Below are 18,978 nucleotides of genomic sequence, written 5' to 3' on the forward strand. Positions count from 1 at the left end.
CAGTAGTGAAACGTGGAGTACTGGAGGTCCAACACACACCCTGGCAGACACACACCCTGGCAGACACACACCATGGCAGACACACACCATGGCAGACACACACCCTGGCAGACACACACCCTGGCAGACACACACCCTGGCAGACACACAACCTGGCAGACACACACCCTGGCAGACACACACCCTGGCACAGACACACACACCCTGGCACAGACACACACACCCTGGCACAGACACACACCCTGGCAGACACACACCATGGCAGACACACACCCTGGCAGACACACACCATGGCAGACACACACCATGGCAGACACACACCATGGCATAACAGACACACACACCATAACAAACACACACCTTGGCAGACACACACCCTGGCAGACACACACACACCCTGGCAGACACACAACCTGGCAGACACACACCCTGGCAGACACACACCATGGCAGACACACACCCTGGCAGACACACACCATGGCATAACAGACACACACACCATAACAAACACACACCTTGGCAGACACACACCCTGGTTCTGTAGACTCTGCTTGAGCTCTAACCGGGCACTGGTCTGCTGGAAGGAATTATCCCCCTGCAACACACACACAAACACACACACACAAAACACACAAGTGGATCAGGGAAACAACACATGAGAGACTTGGCATTGGGAATAGGTTTAGAACTGTGCAACAGCCATAAAGAACACAAATGGAGCCACAAGCTATATACAGTGGCTTGCGAAAGTATTCACCACCCTTGGCATTTTTCCTATTTTGTTGCCTTACAACATGAAATTAAAATAGATTTTTGGGGGGTTTGTATCATTTGATTTACACAACATGCCTACCACTTTGAAGATGCAAAATATTTTTTTTGTGGAACAAAGAAGAAAACTTGAGCGTGTATAACTATTCACCCCCCTAAAGTCAATACTTTTTGCAGCCATTACAGCAAGTCTCTTGGGGCATGTCTCTATAAGCTTGGGACATCTAGCCACTGGGATTTTTGCCTATTCATCAAGACAGAACTGCTCCAGCTCCTTCAAGTTGGATGGGTTCCGCTGGTGTACAGCCATCTTTAAGTCATACCACAGATTTTCAATTGGATTGTGGTCTGGGCTTTGACTAGGCCATTCCAAGACATTTAAATGTTTCCCCTTAAACCACTCTGAGTGTTGCTTTAGCAGTATGTTTAGGGTCATTGTCTTGCTGGAAGGTGAACCTCTGTCCCAGTCTCAAATCTCTGGAAGACTGAAACAGGTTTCCCCTCAAGAATTTTCCTGTAATTAGCGCCATCCATCATTGCTTCAATTATGACCAGGTTCTCAGTCCCTGCCGCTGAAAAACACAATAGAAATGTATTTTCTCACTCTTTAGTATCTATGCATAGTCACTTTACAAATGACCTCGACTAACCTGTACCCCCGCACATTGACTCGGTACCGGTACCCCCTGTATGTAGCCTCGTTGTTATTATGTAATTATCTTGTGTTACTTTAATTTAATTTATTTTTTACTTTAGTTTATTTAGTAAACATTTTCTTAACTCTATTTCTTGAACTACATGGTTGGTTAAGGGCTTGTAAGTAAGCATACACGGTAAGGTCTACCTACACCTGTTGTATTTGGTGCATGTGACAAATACAATTTGATTTGATATATTGCTACAGTGTGGGCAGTATCAGAGGGAAAGAGAGCGGCTGAGATCTAGTATGAGGGAGAAGGGGATACAGGAAATTAGTTTAAAGAGTATATTGAGTAGAACGTCATTAGATATAGTCTCAAATATTTTGTTATCTTTTTTTAAGAGCATCGGGCTGGCAGGTAGGACTTAGGTAGGATTTTGTGTCACCCTGCCTCCGTCTCTGGCCTACACTCCAGTACAGTAGGTGCCGGTAATGCACCATACCGTTGGATGCTAACCGCCGATAATCCCCACCGAAGAAGATGACCGATGACTTCCGACATCCGTTTAAATTCAAAATGCGAAAACATGAAAATCCTCTGTTAATCCTGAACGCGTAATTTTATCTGCATTTCGATTTTGTTTAGAATGTAGCTAGTTTGTATGACATTTTTGTAACAACACTTTATATCTTGGTGTGATTCAGTATTTGCCTTGGCCCATCAGCATATGATGTTTTTTGCACTATAATCAAAAATAGTTTAGAAACGTTGTGCTATAACATTGGCGTCCCTGCACGCCTCTATCAACCAACAAGTAAATATGGCAATGCTATGTCGTGGGCTTCACATATTTTCCCCAATTCAGGTAAGGATGAAGTCTGATTTATTAAAGGAAGAGAATCTTTCTGGCAGGCAGTTGTAACTAAGCAATCAGTCAGATGACTGGTTGTTGAACCAACACGTCTAGTGTTCCATACGGGGAAAAATTCATTTACAATATATTTTTGGAAGCATTGTAGGAAACGTATTTTTTAATGTATTTTTTAAATGTATTTTAATTCATGATATTTTGTTAATGTATCTGGAATACATTTGTATGGAATATATTGTAATGACCTGACTAGATCATAAATGAACAATTGTCCAGACAGAGGCTTGAGTTTGCGAATTGACGGTTTATTAAACCAACTTTACACAGGCTACTGTTTGGGCCGTAGCACACGCCAAAGAGATGACAGATAACCCACAAGCCAATCGTGACCTTCTCTTGTGAAGCCCAGACGTAAGAGAGAGAGAACAAAGGCTGAACCTGGTCTTAACTTCCAATGCTCCACCCCCCTGCCCAACCCCCCTCCACGCCACTCCGCCAACCACCAGGATGCCCGGCATCAGAACATTCCAGGCATTCCCGTGAATGGCAGATAGCAGGTTGATTGACATGTCGGACCCCGCGAACACCGGGTACTGGTCAGTACAACACAACCACCTCCTAGCCTAACACATAACACACAGCTGTCTGTGCGGGTCGCTACACAGCCCCCCCACCACAAAGTCCCTCGTCCCCGAGGGAACAAACAAAGTCTCTGAAGCGACCCGGAGGTCTCCTTTGCCTGCGTGGCCGTGATGGTCGCAGAGTGCCCCTCTGGGAACCAGGGGATGAAGGCAGGGATATGGGGGACAAGGAAGCGGGAACGGGTAATACAGTCCGTGGCTCTGGGGAACCACGCGGTGACACAGGGGGGGAGACAGGGGGAGTGGGCTGTCTGGAGCCTTGTCTGCGGCACCTGAGGGTGGGTGCCTGGAGAATGTCATTGCCAGAGAGGGGAATTGTGGGGGTTCCTGGGGTTTGGGGAGAAGAGGCCCCTCTGTATGGGGCTAACCTGTCCCGGTGCAGTGCCACCTTTCTCCCCCTGGGAGGAAGCTGCACCCGGTACACAACCTCCCCTACCCTCTCCAGGACACTGCAGGGTCCCACCCAGTGACTGTCCAACTTGGGGCATCTGCCTTTTTTCCTTAGGGGGCTGTAGACCCAGACCAGCTCCCCAGCCACAAAGTGCCTTCCCCGGGTGTGCACGTCATAGTTCCTTTTCTGCCTCACACCTGCATTCACCAGCTGCTCTCTGGCGAAGGTGTGGGCTGTCTCCAGGCGGTCCTGGAGTCTCCGGGCATACTCCGGCCCCGGAGGAACATGAGGGCTATCCAGGGGCCGACCAAACGCCATCTCCGCAGGGGTGCGGATCTCTCTCCCCAGCATGAGGAGGGCAGGCGTGCAGGAGGTGGAGTCTTGGACAGCGGAGCGGCATGCCATGAGGACCATAGGCAGGTGCTTGTCCCAGTCACGCTGGTGTTTGGAAGAGACGATGGCCAGCTGCTGTCCAAGCGTTTTGTTGAAGCGCTCCACAAGGCCATCACTTTGAGGATGGAGAGGAGTAGTGCGGGTCTTGTGCATACCCAGCCTCTCACACATGGTGGCGAACACACGGGACTCAAAGTTTCTGCCTTGGTCGCTGTGGATGGACTCTGCAGCTCCAAACCTGCTGAACATCCCCGCTGTCAGGGCGTCGACGATGGTCTCTGCCTCCTGGTCAGGCAGAGCATAGGCCTCGGGCCATTTTGTGAAATAGTCCATGGCCGTGAGCACCCAGCGGTTTCCACTGTCTGTGGTGGGGAACGGCCCAACTACATCCACTCCCACCCTCTCCATGGGAGCCCCCACTGGGAACTGTTGGAGCTGAGCATGAGAGCGGCCTGGGGGGCCCTTTCTCGCTGTGCAGTTGTCACAGCGGCGACAAAAGTCCTCCACATCCCTCTTGTGCTGCCCCCAGTAGAAGCCCTGACGGAGACGGCGCAGTGTTTTTGTGACCCCAAAGTGTCCAGTCCCCACCCCCCCATGAGTACTCTGGAGCACAGCCTCCCGCAATGCTTTTGGGACCACCACCTGCCACCTCTCCTCTCCCGTAGCTGACTCCTTCCATGCCCGCTGTAGCACGCCATCAGCCAGCCGCAGTCTCTCAAACTTCGACCACAACCCTTTGGTCGCGAGTGAGAGCGCTGTCACCTCTTCCCATGGTGGCCTCACCTGCGCCTCTACCCACTGTAGCACTGGCTGTAGGTCTGTGTCCCGTCCCTGCTGCTGCCGCCATTCAGCCACGTCGACAGTCTGCAGCTCACAGCAGACAGGCCCGCTCGCCCGACACACTGTGGCACAGACACCCTCCTCTGCCCGCAGCTCTCTCTCCCGTCCCTCTCTCCGTTCACAGTGGCGGCAGCCGTCTGCAGTACAGGGCCGACGGGACATGGCGTCGGCGTTGGAGTGGCGTGCCCCTGCCCTGTGCACCACCGTGAAGTCATACGGCTGAAGCTCCTCCAACCAGCGTGCCACCTGCCCCTCTGGCTCTCTGAAAGACATGAGCCACTGGAGAGCAGAGTGGTCAGTCCTTACAGTAAAGGGCAGACCACCCAGGTAGTACTTGAAGTGTTTGACGGAAGCCACAACAGCCAAGAGCTCCCGCCGGGTGACACAGTAGCGGCGCTCATGTTTGTCAAATGTTTTGCTGAAGTACGCCACCACTCTCTCCCCCTCTGGCCCCACCTGGGCCAGCACCCCACCCATGCCCACATTGCTCGCGTCTGTGTCCAGGATAAAGGGCAAGGTGAGGTCAGGGGGGGCGAGCACGGGGGCCTCGATCAGTGCACGTTTGAGGGTGTTGAACGCCTCCTCACACTCCACTGTCCAAGTGAAAGCCTTGTCCTTCGGCAGCAGGCGGTTCAGTGGAGCAGCAACGCTTGAGAAGCCCCGTACAAACCTCCTGTAGTACGAGGCCAGGCCCAGGAAGCTCTTCAGCTGACGCTGGTCGGTGGGGGTGGGCCAGTCTCTGACAGCCCCTACCTTGTCCTCCATGGTGCTGATCCCCTCCTTCCCCACTCGGTGGCCCAAGAAGGACACCTCTCTCCTCATGAAGTGGCACTTCTCGGGGTGGAGCTTCAGACCTGCGGCAGCCACCCTCTCCAGCACACGCCGTAGCGCCCCCAGGGCTGACTGGAAGGAGCTGCCATGGGCCAGGATGTCATCGAGGTATACCAGACACTGCTGTCGGGGGATGCCATCCAGCACCCTGTCCATCAAACGCTCAAAAGTAGCTGGAGCGTTGCACAGGCCAAAGCACAGGACCTTGAACTGCCAGTGTCCTCTGTTAGTGGAGAACGCAGTTTTGGCTCTGGCCTCTGGGGAGAGGGGCACCTGCCAGTAGCCACTGCGGAGGTCTAGTGAGGAGAACCAGGAGGACCCCCTAATCAGGTCCAGCGACTCATCGATACGTGGTATGGGGTATGAGTCCTTCCTGGTTACCTCATTCAGCCGCCTGTAGTCCGCACAGAACCTCAGCTTGCCCCCCTTCTTTGGAACCATGACGACTGGCGCCGCCCAGGGGCTGTCTGAGGGCTCAATGAAGTCTGCCCGCTGCATCTCCAACACAGCCTTGTCTGCCGCCTCCTGGCGTGCCAGCGGGATACGGCGGGGACGCATCTTGATGGGTCGAGCATCACCTGTGTCGATCTCATGCTGCACCAGATGAGTCTGACCCACCTCTTCCTCACTCAACGCAAAGCTGTCTCTGAATTCAAACAGCAACTGCCACAACCGTTCCTGCTGCTCGGGGTCAAGACCAACACAGTTCCTCCCCCATATCTCCCTCACTGCAGACAGTGTCCTCTCCTCTCCCATCTGGGGTAGCTGGGCTGGGGGGGTGCGGCCCGGGCTCACAGAGGGCTGTGTCATGGAGGTAGCTGGGGGAATGTAACACACCGCCGTAGGTGACAGGGGGACTGGGGAAAAGTCACACACAGCTGTGGGGGAGGGGGCGCAGCCATGAGTCTCTGCTGCTTTAACTGTTGGAGTAAAGGGTTTGTTGGGTTGAGTGAATGTGACATTAGGGGGGGCCATGGTGACTTCCGTCCCTCCCTGGAAGCTCAGTGTGCCCCTATTTAGGTCTAACTGGCAGCCTGTGCTCCTAAGAAAGTCCAACCCCAGGATACAAGGGTCCTGCACAGCCGCCACCCACACAGGATGACGCACAGTCCTGCCCCCTACTGTCAGAGTCATTATTCCCTTCCCTTTCATGGGTGCCAGCTCACCTGTGACTGTGCGGAGCTGCACAGTTGTAGGCTCACACTGAGTCCAACCTGGCACAATATCTGGCCTCACCAGGGTTACTGTGGACCCAGTGTCCACCAGGGCGGAGCAGGGCACCCCCTCCACAGTGACAGGGACATGACAAAAGTCCCCAACACAGGTCCGGCCCACCACAACAACAGGCTCCATCCGCTTGCCCTCGTCTGCTTCTGGGGGAAGTGGAGCCTTGCTTCCCCGTCTGTGCCGGTGGGCTCCTCCTGAAGATGATGGTGGTTGGGATAGAAAGCCAGGGGTCCGCACTACCCGGTCTATGCGGACCCCGAGCCGTTTCCCTGAGCTCTGGGGGACATGGGGCAATCTCGGCGCAGATGGCCTGGCTGGCCACAACCCCAGCAGACCCTGGGACCAGGGCGTGTGTTTCGTGCCGCCTGTAGCGACACAGCACGAATGAGTTTTGTCATTTCGGCCACCCAAGCAGGCTTTTCCGGCTCCGGGCTGCTCTGCCCCCCAGCTCGCACAGAGGGTGTGTCTCCCTGCACCCCCACCAAAGCCCCAGCTGAAGCCCCAGCCCACACCAGCTCCCTCTCCAAAGCCATCTCCAAGGCTGTCTGCAATGACTCAGGATGAGCCAGCTGGGTCTGTATGCGCAGCTCCGTAGGAGAGAGCGCCTGTATGAACTGGTCCCGTGCTAGCTCGCTCTGCACGGAAGGGGGCATGTGAGCATATGCCCGCCGAGAGAGGCTCTCAATGTCATTAGCTAGCACCCGTAGAGGCTCTCCAGGCTGCCTGCGTCTATTACTCAGTTCGGAGCGCAGTAGCCCGGGCTGTACACACTGTCCATAGCGCCTCCTCAGTGCTCCCACTAAAGCACCATAATCATGCCTGTCCTCGGGGCTAATCAATATCAAACAGGCCAGAGCTTCATCCGTGAGGCATAAAGCCAACTGCAGTGCCCTTTCTTCATCCGACCACCCCCTAAAATGAGCTAACAGTTCAAACTGAGCATGAAAAGCTTCCCAATCCGCCTTACCGGAATACTTCGGGGTCTTAACAGATACGGACGCAGCCGGGAACTGGGCGCCGCCATGTTTGTTTACATCCTGAGCCCCAGATTCCTCGTCACGCCGCGTCGACGTCACCACTTCCGTCCGCCCACCAGAATCCGCGCGAAATACAGTCGACGAAGCACTCATGCCCGCTTCAGCCGCCATCGCTCTAACGTCCTCCCTCAAGCGGCCTCTGCGCTCCGACGCCCTGGCGATCTCCTCAGACAGAACCCCCGACGTCCATTCACACGCACCTCCTTGGCCATAATCGTCCCCTACCTCCACCTTCACTTTCGGATTCCCTCGAAGCATTTTCAATCCCCGTTCTCACCTACGGTAGCTAGCCACATAAGTCAGCTAGCTAGCTGGCTAACTTGTATCAACGTTTTTACTTCTGACACCAATGTAATGACCTGACTAGATCATAAATGAACAATTGTCCAGACAGAGGCTTGAGTTTGCGAATTGACGGTTTATTAAACCAACTTTACACAGGCTACTGTTTGGGCCGTAGCACACGCCAAAGAGATGACAGATAACCCACAAGCCAATCGTGACCTTCTCTTGTGAAGCCCAGACGTAAGAGAGAGAGAACAAAGGCTGAACCTGGTCTTAACTTCCAATGCTCCACCCCCCTGCCCAACCCCCCTCCACGCCACTCCGCCAACCACCAGGATGCCCGGCATCAGAACATTCCAGGCATTCCCGTGAATGGCAGATAGCAGGTTGATTGACATGTCGGACCCCGCGAACACCGGGTACTGGTCAGTACAACACAACCACCTCCTAGCCTAACACATAACACACAGCTGTCTGTGCGGGTCGCTACAATATTATTTGGAGAATTGTAAATATTGTAAATATAATCGGTTTGGGATCATCTGAGTTGACTCCTTCATAGTTAGTATAACATTGCCTTTTCTCATTCTCTTCATGGTGTTGCATATTTGATGATACAGTATTTCTGTGTATTATTCTAGGCTTTAACATAAACGATGCCTCTGCCTTGGTTAAATTCATTCTGCAGCAAGTTCACCAGAGCACGGATTCCACAAGTAGGGTGGACGGTGCTACGGACTTTCAAGGGCAGGCCCTACAACTAAATGCAATCAACTCAAAGCTGTTTATTACCTAATGTTACTTACACTTTGATTACAGGCTAATGGCAGTGATATAATGGAAATGTCATTTTAAATAAACCCCTGGGACTAAACCCCCTGAATCCATGGTCTTTCAGTTGCTGGATGAGTGGACACGAGCATGAGAAGTATGGTGGTAATCCAGAGCAGCCCAGTAAACAGCACCATGTGCTGACCCTACTGGGAGAAGAAGCTAGTGGAGGGACGCTGCCTGCAGAAGGTGTGGCTCCTATCAGTTTAGATGAATAACTTCTCATCTGGGGGCTAGCCTAGTGGTGGGAAATCCTAACCTGTCAGATGTGGGTGCAGGCTTTTGCTCCAGCCAAGTAGTAACACACCTGATTCTACTAAGTGAAGGTTGCCCACCTCTAGACTAAGTGTGTGTTTTGCATAGTGTGACCATTTTCTTCTCCAAGACTTGTATTTAATTCAGTTATCTGTGCTTGAGGTCATGCAGTGAAGTTGTAATGATGAGTCTGATTGTTAACTTGGTTTTTATTGTGAAGTATTAAAGTAAAAATATTTTAAAGTACTACGAAGTAGTTTTTTGGGGGTACAATGCATTCAGAAATATTCAGACCCCTTGACTATTTCCACATTTTGTTACGTTACAGCCTTATTCTAAAACTGATTAAATCGTTTTTTCCTCCTCAATCTACACAATACCCCATAATGACAAAGCAAAAACAGGTTTTTATAACTTTTGGCAAATTTATAAATAAATAAAAATATCAAATTTGCATAAGTAATCAGTACTTTGTTGAAGAACCTTTGGCAGTGATTACAGCCTCAAGTCTCCTTGGGTATGACGCTACAAGCTTGGCACTCGAAACGGGCTGTCATGTGCCTTTTACTGAGGAGTTGCTTCCGTCTGGCCACTCTATCATAAAGGCCTGATTGGTGGAGCGCTGCAGAGACGGTTGTCCTTCTGGAAGGTTTTCCCTTCTCCACAGAGGAGAACTCTCCCTGACCAAGGCCGCTCTCCCTTGATTGCTCAGTTTGGCCGGGCGGCCAGCTTTAGGAAGAGCCTTGGTGGTTCCAAACTTCTTCCATTTAAGAATGATAGAAGCCACTGTGTTCTTAGGGACCTTCAAAGCTGATTTTTTTTTTTTGGTACCCTTCCCCAGATCTGTGCCTTGACACAATCCTGTCTCAGAGCTCTACAGACAATTCCTTCAACCTCATGGCTTGGTTTTTGCTCTGACATGCACTGTCAACTGCGGGACCTTTATATAGACAGGTGTGTGTGTCTTTCCAAATCATGTCCAATCAATTGAATTTACCACAGTTGGACTCCCAAGTTCTAGAAACATCTCAAGGATAATCAGTGGAAACGGGATGCATCTGAGCTCAATTTCGAGTCTCAGAGCAAAGGGTCTGAATACTTATGCAAATGTGAAGTTTTTTAAATTTTTTATAAATTTGCTAAATATTCAAAGACCTGTTTTCGCTTTGTCTTTATGGGGTATTGTGTGTAGATTGAGGATTTTTTTAAATTTAATCCATTTTAGAATAAGGCTGTAACATCACAAAATGTGGAAAAGGGAAGTGGTCTGAATATTTCCGAATGCATTGTATCTGTACTTTACTATTTATATTTTTGACAACTTTTATTCCACTACAATCCTAAAGAAAATAATGTACTTTTTACTCCATACATTTTCCCTGTGCATAAATTTAAAAAAGAAAATGGTGCTGTCTGGTTTGCTTAATATTGTAACGTCTGTCGTCTTCCTCGTCTGAGGACGAGAAGTTTGAAGGATCAGAGGACCAATGCACAGCGTGGTAATTGTTCATATTATTTAATGAAGTGAACAACTCAAAATACAAAAACAACAAAGTGAAAACCGAAACAGTTCTATCTGGTGCAGACACACAAAGACTGAAGACAACCACCCACAAAACACAGGCTACCTAAATATGGTTCCCAATCAGAGACAATGACTAACACCTGCCTCTGATTGAGAACTATATCAGGCCAAACGAGAAACCCCACATAGAAACAGAAAACATAGATCATACCCACCCAACTCACACCCTGACCACACTAAAACAAAGAACATACAAAAGAACTATGGTCAGAACGTGACAAATATAAGGAATTTGAAATGATACTCGAGTATATTTGAGCAATTACATTTACTTTTAGACTTTTACTTCAGTAATTTTCTATTAAGGTATCTTTACTTTTACTGAATTATGACAATTGGGTACATTTTCCTCCTCTGTGATTTTTCATTGCTCTTTCTCTACTCAGGCATACATAGTGTACCTGTAATTCACAAGAACATCCCTTCAGTCAACAACCAGCTGAAATGTATCAAGCATCTTGAGCGATAAGACCTAAGTTTTTACTTTGATGTTAGTGTAGGGCTAACATCACATTTAATTCCTGTGAAGTATATGCTGCTGTATACCTTCTGGTTATTTGATTCTGAAAACTACAGAACAAAAATATAAACGCAACATGTGAAGTGTTGGTCCCATGTTTCATGAGCTGAAATAAAAAGTCCCATAAATCTTCCATACGCACAAATGTTAATTCTCTCAAATTTTGTGCACCCATTTGTTTATATCCGTTAGTGAGCATTTGTCCTTTGCCAAGATAATTAATTCACCTGACAGGTGTGGCATACCAAGAAGTTGGTTAAACAGCGTGATTGTGACACAGGTGCACCTTGTGCTGGGGACACAAAATGCCACTCTAAAATGTGCAGTTTTGTCACAAAATGCCACAGATGTCTCAAGTTATGAGGGAGCGTGCAATTGTCTTGCTGGCTGCAGGAATGTCCACCAGAGCTGTTGCCAGATAATTTAATGTTAATTTCTCTACCATATGCCACCTTCAACTGCCTTTTAGAGAATTTGGCAGTACGTCCAACTGGCCTCACAACTGCAGACCACGTGTAATCATGCCAGCCCAGGACCTCCACATCCAACTTTGTCACCTGCAGGATGTTCTGAGATGCCATCGGACAGCTGATGAAACTGGATTTGCAAAACCAAAGAATTTCTGCAGAAACCGTCTCAGGGAAACTCATCTGCTTGCTCGTTGTCCTCACCAGGGTCTTGATCTGCCTGCAGTTCAGCGTTGTAACCAACTTCAGTGGGCAAATTCTCACCTTCAATGGCCACTGGCACGCTGGAGAAGTGTACTCTTCATGGATGAATCCGGGTTTCAACTGTACCAGGCAGATGGCAGACCGTGTGTATGGCGTTGTGTGGGCGAGTGGTTTGCTGATGTCAACATTGAACAGTTATATGGACAGGCAAACTACAGAATGAACACAATCGCATTTTATCAATGGCAATTTGAGTGCAGCTACTGTGAGATCCTGAGGTCCATTGTCGTGCCATTCATCCCCCACAATCACCCCATGTTGGTTTTCTGATCCACGCCCAGTTTAAAAAAGTGTTTTTAAGTATCCGTCACCAACAGCTTATCTGTATTCCCAGTCTTGTAAAATACATATTAGGGCTGACTGAATTGATTTAAATTGACTGATTTCCTTTTGTGAAATATAAGAAATTGTTGCATTTATATTAAGTGTATAACCACTCATCTCTCGTTCTCCCTGTCCAGGATCCAGCCACTCAAGCTGCCCCATAGTCTCCCTACTGAGGAAGACACCTACCTGAACAGCAGAGATGATCATACGACGCCTCAAACATGTAGAGGACAGTAAAGCTGTGAATAAGTAGTTTGTCTGGCCTATCAAAAAATCCATGATTCAAATGACTCAGTGAAATCCCTGTACATGTGTTCAGTCTAGACCTGGACTGAAACCTCTGTCCCACCTCTTATATTTCTAACAAAAACATGAAGCAAAAGTCAGAGGGAAATGCAACAACGCGCCAGTGATGATCAGCTTATTTTATTAAGATCAAGCTCATTTTTATAGAAAACCTCAAACCTGTGCTACCATCACACACTGACAAGACTGGAATGGAGGATGGAGATGGTGGAATGAAACTGGCACTTGGTTGTTGCTACTGAACCGCTGGTTGAGTTCGCCCACACATCGGTTCAACAAAGGCAAATGACATGGATCGATGTTAATGTAGCAAGCTTTACTGTTCGTAAGGATGGTTCTTTGTTAAAAATGCAAGTCCATAAATTAGAATCAAATCTGTTATGATACAGGGTAACTGCATCAAGGCTGAAGCTCAGGTCTTACACTTCAATTGGAATCAAATGAAACATTTCTGCACAGAACCATTTCAAGGGGAGCCAGTCAGAACAGAAAGAGTTCAGTGACTCAGACAGGAATCCTCCTTTTACTTGCCAGTCGAATATAAATGACCTAAAATATGATTTAAAGTCCAAACAAAATAAGTCAGAATTTCATCCATAAAATAAATGGAAAACTAAAGCATGGAAGACTATAATAAATAAGGAAATTACAGGAGGGGGAAAAGGAAATTGATAAAACTGGAGGAGATGGTTCTGCCAGTTAGTGGGTATTAGCCCTGAGAGACAGAGGTTGAAGGCTGACAGTCTTCTAGTCATCTTCAGAACCAGAGTCTGAATCGTGTCCTCTCCCTCTGATGGTCTTCTCCACCTTGGTGAACTTTGAACCAGATTTCTGTGTCAGGGTGGGGGGCTCCATTAGGTTACCACTGGAGGAGAAGACAAGGGTAGAGGGGTGTTATGATGTAGGATTTAAAGGGATACTTTGAGATTTTGGCAATGAGGCTCTTTATCTACTTCCAGAGTTAGGTGACCTTTTTTGTCTATATGCACCATTTATGTCTCTGTCCAGTATGAAGGAAGATGAAGAGGTAGTTTTGTGAGCCATGTTACTAGCGTTAGCGCAATGACTGGAAGTTTATGGGTATTTGCTAGCATGCTATCTAGAATCCATTTAATAAGACTAATCAGCATGTGGTTGTGCATGAACAGGTAAGGCTTTCTATTCCTTCGCACATCAACCAATGTGCCATCAGCCTCATGCTCGACAGGAAATACCTAGACGGATCATCTTTCTAGCTAGAGGTGTGATTATCTGTAGGAAATCACACCCGTCTGTATACCTGTAGTTGATGACGTCAGAGCAGCCCAATCTCCACTCCAGCACCTCTGTGGAGAACTCGTCCGTGTTCCCCAGGTCGGTGAATCCCACCACGTAATCCTTGGTCTTCCCGTCCTTAACCAGCGCCAACGTGGGAATCACCTTGATCCGCAGCCTCTCTGTCAGGAACGGCGCCTTGTCCACATTCAGCTTGATGAACTTAGTCTCCAGGTGCTTCTTGGCCAGGATGCCCAGGTGCTTGTCCAGGATCTTGCATCTTTATAAGGTAGGGGAGAAGAGACAGCATGGTTAAGCTGGTAGAAGCTGCAATTAAGGTTTACTGGGCAATAAATCCCCTTCTAATCCTTTTCTTAGGGATTTTGGGAGGGTAAGCTCATTCCGGAGCAGGGCTCAATTCATTAGCAGCAGTAAAAAGGTTTGCGGCCTGGAATGGCAGGAGAAAAACAGGAAGAGGGGGAACATTGCTGTGTTGCCAACCTGAAAGTGGAGTCTCTGTAGAAATGGCAGACCACACGATTGCTCTCCTTCACCTCTGGGAAGAAATCTTTCTCACTGGGGATTTCCTTATACTCCCCATGCCCTTTAGACAGCCACTCCTTATGGGACAGAGCACACACACTATGATGAGTTGTTACTGTTATGACATACACACAAAAGTATGTGGACACTTTCAAAATATATGGATTCTGCTATTTCAGCCACACCTGTTGCCGATAGGTGTATAAAATAGTCTACACAGCCATGCAACCTCCATAGACAAACATTTGCCTTACTGAAGAGCTCAGTGACTTAACATGGCACCATCATAGGATGCCACCTTTCCAACAAGTCACATTTCTGCCCTGCTCGAGCTGCCCGGGATAATGGTCTGGGGCTGTTTTTCATGGTTTGGCCCCTTCAATTCTGTACTTCCAACTTTGTGGCAACAGTTTGGGGAAGGCCCTTTCCTGTTTCAGCAGAACTCCCCCGTGCACAAAGCGAGGTCCATACAGAAATGGTTTGTCAAGATCGGTGTATTAGAACTTGACTGGCTTGCAGAGCCCTGACCTCAACCCCATCAAATACCTTTGGGATGAATTGGACCGCCGACTGCGAGCCAGGCCTAAACACCCAAAATCAGTGCCCATCCTCACTAATGCTTGTGGCTGAATGTATGCAAGGTCCTGCAGCAAAGTTCCAACATCTAGTGGAATGCCTTCACAGAAGAGTGGAGGCTGTTATAGCAGTAGGGGGGGTAACTCCATATTAATGCCCATGATTTTGGAATGAGATGTTCGATGAGCAGGTATCCAGTGTAAGTTGATGGACTAAAGCAAATGCTTGTTAGGCATCCACCAGATCCTCAGCCTTTCCCACCTACCTGCTTCTGTTTCTGGGATTTCTTGAGGCCCTCCATCCTCCTCTCCTTCAGCCTTTCCATCTCGTCGTCATCCATGCGCTCCAGCTTCCCCAGCTCTTTGTCCAACTGCTCCTCCACCATCCTGGCTGACTGCAGCACTTGCTGCTCCAGCGCTTTGGCCATGATCTCCATCGACTGACTCGCCATGATGAAAAGCTTTGAAACTTCTGACACAAATCACTCTATTCCTGAGGGATGGGGGGGGTGAGTGAGCGTCAGAGACAATTTTATAGATTGAATTTCTATCTCTGAAATGCAATGGTTGGCCTAACGATTAAGCCAACTAGCTAATAACCCTGGCTGGTGACCATGGAAACTACACACTGATGTTTTAAATCGAACACAACCAACGTTAGATAGCTAGTAATTTTCGTTAGTTACATTAGCTATCTGGCGTAGTCAACTCAACTCGAGGGGAACTAAACTACAGCTACTAGTTAACGTTACCTAGCTTAAGTTATTCCCCTTTAGAAAGTTATCCAACTACTTAGTCTTACAAGATACAACTTAACAGTAACGTTGGTTAACTATTTTGAAAGTTCTGCTATTTGATTACCCACCTATCGCTAACAAATTACCATTGTCTGTTAGCTAACGTTAATTAGCAAGAAAGCTAACATTAGCCAAAGACAAAGTCCCAATTGAACAAGAGATGTCAGATGTTCGTTAGCCTACTATGAATTGTATCAGCTTTCAGACAAAGTAGAGAGATATGTCAAAAATGAACAAAGGAACAATCACTGGCGTCGTTTTAGCCTAGCTCGCTAGCTACATCAAGGTAGGGCTGTTAACTAGGCTAACAACTGCGTGGTCAGAAAATGCTGGGTAGCTAGCTAGCTGGCTAACGTTAGCGACCTGTCAAAAACGACCAAGTTGCCCAGACACTGAAGCTACAAGATTACAACAAAAAGCAACCACTTATGTTAATAGGGCCGACTGAATTTATTATTTGTACATGACTTTATCAATATTATAAATCTGGCTAGCCTACTCACCAAAAGCGGTCCGTGCACAAAGGCAGAACCCTGGCTCAGTGTTGTACAGAATGAGATTTTAGTCACAATTATACAGAAGGTTGCCCCCTGCTGGATGAGAATGAACTGTGTCCAGATGACACGAGTACTTTTTCTGAACCAGTCGAAATCACGCATCAACGTCTTATCATGGACGTATACAAATAAATGCCAATATGGCAAAAAGCCGAAACAAACGAAAATTCAACTAGTGTACTGTCATTCCAGGTTCAATGTTGCCCTTGACTGAGTTAGCTGAAGTTAGCTAGCTAGCGACAAGAACGTTATCCAGCCTGCACACCAAACAGACGAGCGTACACAACAGTTACATGTTGTTGTTTTTACAGGCAAGTCGACATCTCATTACTATATATATATATATATATAGTAATGACATGAGCAGGTCTCGAACCCTCCACCTTCAAGCCCGAAGTCCAGCGCGCTATCGACTGTGCACCAAAAGCATACTTAAGTGGCAGACTCGATATCCGCTCATATAAACCCAGTGTCGTTACAATATACAGTTGAAGTCGGAAGTTTACATACACCTTAGCCAAATACATTTGAACTCTGTGTCACAATTCCTGAAATGTAATCCTAGTAAAAATTCCGCTCATTCAGCCGACAGAAACTTTCAACCTGTTCTCCCCATTAAGCAGCGAGTCGGAGTCAGAGGCCGAGCCTTCTCCTGTCTCTCCTCCTCCGGTTACGGGGTCTGAGACGCCGAAGTCTCCCACCATTAGCTCTGACAAATTGAAAACCCAAGTCATTGGCGACTCCATTACCCGCAGTATTAGACTTAAAACAAATCATCCAGCGATCATACACTGTTTACCAGGGGGCAGGGCTACCGACTTTAAGGCTAATCTGAAGACGGTGCTGGCTAAAACTGGCGAGTGTAGAGAGTATCGGGATATTGTTATCCACGTCGGCACCAACGATGTTAGGATGAAACAGTCAGAGGTCACCAAGCGCAACATAGATAGCTTCAGCGTGTAAATCAGCTAGATATAGCTTCAGCGTGTAAATCAGCTAGAAAGATGTGTCGGCATCGAGTAATTGTCTCTGGCCCCCTCCCAGTTAGGGGGAGTGATGAGCTCTACAGCAGTCTCACAACTCAATCACTGGTTGAAAACTGTTTTCTGCCCCTCAATCACTGGTTGAAAACTGTTTTCTGCCCCTCCCAAAATATAGAATTTGTAGATAATTCTGGGACTCACCCACAAACAGGACCAGGCCTGGCCTGTTGAGGAGTGACAGACTCCATCCTAGCTGGAGGGGTGCTCTCATCTTATCTACGAACATAGACAGGGCTCTAACTCCCCTAAAAAGCAGCATTCCCCAAGAAAGGATGGCTTTCACTTCAGCAGTGATAAATTCATGAACTTCTTTGAGGAAAAGATCATGATCATTAGAAAGCAAATTACAGACTATTCTTTAAATCTGCGTATTCCTCCAAAGCTCAGTTGTCCTGAGTCTGCACAACTCTGCCAGGACCTAGGATCAAGGGAGACACTCAAGAGTTTTAGTACTATATCTCTTGAAACAATGATGAAAATAATGGCCTCAAAACCTTCATGCTGCATACTGGACCCTATTCCAACTAAACTACTGAAATAGCTGCTTCCTGTGCTTGGCCCTCCTATGTTTAACATAATAAACGGCTCTCTATCCACTGGATGTGTACCAAACAATAATAAAGCCTCTCTTGAAAAAGCCAAACGGTGACCCAAAAAATATAAAAAACTATCGGCCTATATCAAATCTCCCATTCCTCTCCAAAATTTTAGAAAAAGCTGTTACGCAGCAACTCACTGCCTTCCTGAAGACAAACAATGTATACGAAACGCTTCAGTCTGGTTTTAGACCCCATCATAGCACTGAGACTGCACTTGTGAAGGTAGTAAATTACCTTTTAATGGCGTCAGACCGAGGCTCTGCATCTGTCCTCGTGCTCCTAGACCTTAGTGCTGCTTTTGATACCATCGATCACCACATTCTTTTGGAGAGATTGGAAACCCAAATTGGTCTACACGGACAAGTTCTGGCCTGGTTTAGATCTTATCTGTCGGAAAGATATCAGTTTGTCTCTGTGGATGGTTTGTCCTCTGACAAATCAACTGTAAATGTTGGTGTTCCTCAAGGTTCCATTTTAGGACCACTATTGTTTTCACTATATATTTTACCTCTTGGTGATGTCATTCGGAAACATAATGTTCACTTTCACTGCTATGCGGATGACACACAGCTGTACATTTCGATGAAACATGGTGAAGCCCCAAAATTGCCCTCGCAGGATGCCTGTGTTTCAGACATAAGGAAGTGGATGACTGCAAATTTTAGATCTTTTAGATCTTCTGTTGAATCTGACAATTAATCTTGATGGTTGTACAGTCGTCTCAAATAAAACTGTGAAAGAGCTCGGTGTTACTCTGGACCCTGATCTCTCTTTTGACGAACATATCAAGACTGTTTCAAGGACAGCTTTTTTCCATCTACGTAACATTGGAAAAATCAGGAACTTTCTGTCCAAAAATTATGCAGAAAAACGAATCCATGCTTTTGTCACTTCTAGGTTAGACTACTGCAATGCTCTACTTTCCGGCTACCCGGATAAAGCACTAAATAAACTTCAGTTAGTGCTGAACACGGCTGCTAGAATCTTGACTAGAACCCCAAAATTTGATCATATTACTCCAGTGCTAGCCTCTCTACACTGGCTTCCTGTTAAGGCAAGGGCTGATTTCAAGGTTTTACTGCTAACCTACAAAGCATTACATGGGCTTGCTCCTACCTATCTTTCCG

At 47.6% G+C, this 18,978-nt stretch overlaps 1 protein-coding gene and 1 long non-coding RNA gene across 2 annotated transcripts; one reads left to right on the forward strand and one right to left on the reverse strand.

Annotated features, from left to right (window-relative positions):
- The first annotated feature begins 1,981 nt into the window (after positions 1–1,981).
- Positions 1,982–12,895, forward strand: LOC139546357 (uncharacterized). The gene is made up of 3 exons (XR_011669201.1): positions 1,982–2,277; positions 8,570–8,948; positions 12,312–12,895. It is a non-coding gene; the product is annotated as an uncharacterized lncRNA (long non-coding RNA).
- On the reverse strand, positions 12,588–16,638 carry LOC139546356 (thioredoxin domain-containing protein 9-like). Its single transcript, XM_071354647.1, has 5 exons — positions 16,156–16,638; positions 15,122–15,348; positions 14,239–14,357; positions 13,763–14,017; positions 12,588–13,348 (listed from the first exon to the last, which is right to left on the reverse strand). Exons 2-5 carry the CDS (start codon positions 15,305–15,307, stop codon positions 13,231–13,233), a joined length of 678 nt encoding a protein of 225 aa, XP_071210748.1. The 5' UTR covers positions 15,308–15,348; positions 16,156–16,638; the 3' UTR covers positions 12,588–13,230.
- Between the last annotated feature and the right edge of the window lie 2,340 nt (positions 16,639–18,978).

Source organism: Salvelinus alpinus, chromosome 20, assembly GCF_045679555.1.
Source record: "Salvelinus alpinus chromosome 20, SLU_Salpinus.1, whole genome shotgun sequence".
NCBI classification, from domain to species: domain Eukaryota; kingdom Metazoa; phylum Chordata; class Actinopteri; order Salmoniformes; family Salmonidae; genus Salvelinus; species Salvelinus alpinus.

What these genes read in the sequence shown, in the direction of transcription:
- LOC139546356 (XM_071354647.1), bottom strand. Translation starts at nt 15,307, where the DNA reads ATGGCGAGTCAGTCGATGGAGATCATGGCCAAAGCGCTGGAGCAGCAA. An exon ending in AATCCCAGAAACAGAAGCAG is followed by an intron (nt 14,358 to 15,121) that starts GTAGGTGGGAAA and finishes CTGTCCCATAAG; the next exon opens with GAGTGGCTGTCTAAAGGGCA. An exon ending in TACAGAGACTCCACTTTCAG is followed by an intron (nt 14,018 to 14,238) that starts GTTGGCAACACA and finishes TACCTTATAAAG; the next exon opens with ATGCAAGATCCTGGACAAGC.